At 56.9% G+C, this 4,307-nt stretch overlaps 1 protein-coding gene across 1 annotated transcript; it reads right to left on the minus strand.

The window, feature by feature from the left end:
• Positions 1–2,322: 2,322 nt before the first annotated feature.
• Positions 2,323–3,404, minus strand: LOC123041397 (cyclin-dependent kinase inhibitor 1C). Its single transcript, XM_044464017.1, has 3 exons — positions 3,181–3,404; positions 2,723–3,082; positions 2,323–2,572 (listed from the first exon to the last, which is right to left on the minus strand). The coding sequence occupies exons 1-3, from the start codon at positions 3,286–3,288 to the stop codon at positions 2,495–2,497; spliced, it is 546 nt and encodes a 181-aa protein (XP_044319952.1). The 5' UTR covers positions 3,289–3,404; the 3' UTR covers positions 2,323–2,494.
• Positions 3,405–4,307: the final 903 nt, after the last annotated feature.

The following is a 4,307-nucleotide window of genomic DNA, read 5'->3' on the forward strand; positions in this document are numbered from 1 at the left end:
AGAAAGGAGGGGTCCGTGATGAGGGAGAGGTTGGAGGCGACGTTACCGAAGTCCTCGTTGAGGCCGGCGGTGAGCGTGCTGAGGAGGAGGTCGTCATCAACCTTTGCGCCGATGTCACGTAGCTCGTCCGTCAACGTCTTCAGGTGGCGGCGGTAGTCATCGATAGACTGATGATCATCCTGATGACAGTAAAAAAATCCTGCTGCAAAAAAACACGGCGCTGAAGCTTGTTGTCGTTGAAGAGGCCGTTGAGCTTGACCCACACGGTGCGGGCGTCATCACCATCGCTCACGACCGTGTGAAACAGGTCCTTCGAGATGGTGGTGAAGAAAACCACCGGATGAGCGTTGCGTTGATCGCGGTCCACTCAGAGTCGCCCACCATGGCGCGGGAGTCGACGGAGCCGTCAACGTCATCCATGAGATTGTTCTCGCGGAAGAGCAGCGAGAAGTACGTCTTCCACGCAAAGTATGTGGCGTCGGTGGCATCGAGGACGACAGGGACACGGTCGTGGATGTTGATGTCGCGGATGTCAGCGGGGTTTGGCTCGGCGAAGGGGTTGTAGGAGGAGGAGCCGGAGGAAGTCATGGCCGCACGATGGTGTGATGCGACACGAGCGATGCAGGAGTCGGGCGATGCAGCGATCGATAGCAGTGTACGTTAGGCAGCAGCGGGCGCGCGACGTACCGTAGCGAGGCAGCAGCGGGCGCGCGACGTAGCGGAGCGAGCGGCGTAGCTAGCGAGCGGCGCGCGTAGCAGGCGAGCTGCGTAGCGGGCTAGCAGCGCACGTAGCGTGCGAGCGGCGTAGCGGGCGAGCGGCGCGCTGGGCTTGGAGAGCGCGGCGTAGTAGGAGGAGAGCGCGGTGCAGGGAAGCGGCGGCGGCTGGAGATCGCGGCGGCGGCTAGGGTTAGGCAGAAGCGGTAGGGGATCGACTTGCGATAGATACCATGTGAAGAATGATTTGGTGCACCGATAAATTGATCGATCGTGCACTAGGCGCGCGCGCACACACACACACACACATATATATATATATATATACAAGGGGTACGACTGGTATCTTGTCTCCTAAGATACACGTACATACAGAGGGAGACAGACACTACAGGTACTGCATACGAAACCCAGACCTACGTACATGTACACATGTTGAACACCCCCCCCCCTTCCCTCGGCAGTCGACGCGTCGCCGGTGACGCAGAGACTGGACCGAGAGCCCTCGAATGTTGAGATGGGTAGTCCCTTCATATAATATCGGCGAACTGCTGATCGGTGGGCACATGGAGAACGCGAACACGACCAAATGCGACGTGCTCCCTGACGAAGTGGATGTCGAGCTCAATATGCTTCGTTCTTCGGTGATGGACAGGGTTGGCAACAAGGTACACCGCGGAGACGTTGTCACAGTAGACAAGCGTCGCCTTGGTAACTTGTCTCCTAAAATACACGTACATACAGAGGGAGACAAACACTACAAATACTGCATACGAAACCCACATGTTCAACAAACACTTCCAAATATACGTGGCCGATTCAAATGTAGTTTGGCCCATGCACAACCTCTTGTAGGTAACCAGAGCCGTCGCTAGGCGAGACGAAGATACCATGTCGCCCGTCGTCCCTTTCCACAGTTGTCGCCCGACGTCCGTTTCGACAGCTGCATTTTCATTGCGAAGCTCAGTCCCATTGGGATATCAATTTCCCATCTCCTTTTGCCTAACGCTGGATGCATCGTGCGTAAGTTCTGAGTACGCGTTGGGGCTTGACTGGCGATGGATGAGGCGATTTCAACAGCGGCGCGCCTATTGATCCACTCTCAGATCGCCGAAGCAATGCGGGCGGCATATCGAATTCCATGCGACCAGACGCTGCCCAGCGTGCTATTTTTCCTTGCCCGCCCAGAAGGAGGAGCGAAGCCACAACTCGAAAATCCGTTGCGGCCTCCCGCAAAAAGAAAATAAAATAAAACCCATTGCGGCGCCTCCAAGATCATGAGATGGTGTATAGGGCGCGCGATGACAGACTTGACGAGGTTGAGTCTGCCAGACCTCTGAATGAACCCGCGCTGCCAAGCCGGGACAAAGTGCCGAACCTGGTCAAGCATGGGTTGCCACTCCGTCCTGGTATTCGCACGGGAAGGCTCCGGTACCACATTGCAGCATCCGAGCGACGCGATTGCGACATCCTGGCTTGCTGAGACCAATAATCAACCAAACAGGCCCATAAAGTTTCACCACAAGTCGCATCATGCAATGCTCTGTCTAAGAATTGCAAATTTGCAATGCCTAAGACTTCACTCGTACGCAGTGTAACAAGAGACAAGAAGCATGCAGTGAGCAGAGGTGACACTGTTTACAGATGGTTAGAGCTTACAACGGCCTACTAGATGATAACGAAAGCACTACGGTGCTGATTACAAGCGCATATTCTGACAACTAATCACTCGATGATTATAAGAGAAAGGAACTACTAGTCTAGTACCCCAACAAGAAACTCAAAAGTAGAGCACCATGAGGAGAGGAGCGACCAACGGCACCGCCCTGGCCTGAAGCAGGGTGCCCATCCCCACGTCCTGCGAAAGCGTGGAACCAAAAGAAGTCAGAGCAAGGTCAACAAAGCTCAATAGATGCGGAGGCACGGGGAAAGCGAGCTTGTGATAAAGCCTTGAGCAAAGAAATCGAGAGCTGCAGGCAAGTAGTTGCTGATTGGTACTAGTGGTTACCTGCCGCTGCTCTTGACCGGGGGTGGGCATGGGCAGGACGGTTGCGGAGTCGGTGACGCCGGCGGGGAGCGGCACCACGGGGTTGCTGCTGATGAAGGCGGTGCTCGCCTCCTCGCCCGACGCGGCAGGTGCCGGTGCGCCCGCATTGCCGCTGGCTGGCGCCCCAGGGCTCAGCCTGTCCGACGGCAGCTTCGGCATGTACTCCTCCGAGCCGGGCACCGGCGTTGGCGTTGGCGTTGGCGCGGGCGCGGGCGCGGCGACAGCGACAGTGGTCGGTGCCGGCCGCGGGGAGTAATCTGGCACCGACGGCACCACGACGGCCATGGGGATCTTCTCCTCGCCGTATCCCTCGCTAAGCAGCTAGTTAATCGAGCACAAGAAATGTTAGAGCACGGAAACCGCCACCACCGACGAACAACACCACTAGCATAGCACTCGAAGTGAAACCGTGAACTCACCCGAGAAATGTACGCCCCGGCGCCGCGCGTGCCGTCGAGGAACGCCTGCGACGGCCGCGCGAAGAGGCAACAGAGGGAGCAGAGCAGCAGAGCGGACGCGCGCTGCATCTTGCCCGTCGGCGTCGGCAGCGAGCCTCCCGTCTCACCTTTCTCACTTCCTATGTTGTCTGCTCAGACGGTCCTGTCTGGTTTGAGTGTGGCTCGAGGCCGTGTGCGGTGCGGCCATGACCTTGTAGGACGTGCGTGGTCCTTGGGTGGGGTCTGTGGGGTGCAACGGTCACTGCTCTCCCTAGCCCGCAGGTCAGTGCGGGGCGGTGCATGGTAAAAAGCGATGCAAAACTGCGAAAGGAAACGGTGGTGGTGGTGGTGGTTAGTCTGCTACTCCTAGTACGGGCTAGCAGCTGGTCGTGCTCAAAAGGCTGCGGCAAAGCGGCCACCTTTGGAGGCTTTGGGTTGGGCGTGCGTGGTGACGACGAGGCCACAAGGACGCGCCTGATTACCAGCAGATTGCTCGCGCTAGGACGCGCATTCTTCCTCTGCGTGTCAGTGTGTGTGTGTGTGTGTGGGTCGGGAGACTCATCGCGAGCAGCACGATGGAATGGAGCAATGCGGTGTTGGTTCCGGGCGCGGAGCCCTGTCGAGCTTTTGGGCGGAGGCCGAGGTGCTTTTGGGCCCGATAATGGCAGCATCAATGGCCGGCATGGCACGGTTGCCGGTGCACGTGAGTTCCAATACTGCGGTGCGCGGTCCAAGCTTGGAGTTGCTCCATATTTATGACTCGTCGGTCCATGCGGTCAAATCTGAGCCCGGCCGTTTCCTGGCTGCTCACCCTCACTTGTACAGAATTCAGGGCTCCTCGGCTTTGTTTCTTTCTCAAATACTTCGTGCGTATCATATTTATAAAGAGGAGAGGGGCATAGAACCCAAACCACCGTTAATGTTACAGAGTGTGAACACTACAACATCACTTACAGCCCACAACTTCATCTGAAGTGTATACAAAGGATCACTTGCTACTCGCCCACCCCCACAACAACTCAAACAGACTATCTAATTCACCCTTAAGCAAGTTCGCCTGCTGTCAAGCTCTGCCCTCAACTACAACTGTTCAGACCATCACCTTCATG

Source organism: Triticum aestivum, chromosome 2B, assembly GCF_018294505.1.
Source record: "Triticum aestivum cultivar Chinese Spring chromosome 2B, IWGSC CS RefSeq v2.1, whole genome shotgun sequence".
Lineage (NCBI taxonomy): Eukaryota > Viridiplantae > Streptophyta > Magnoliopsida > Poales > Poaceae > Triticum > Triticum aestivum.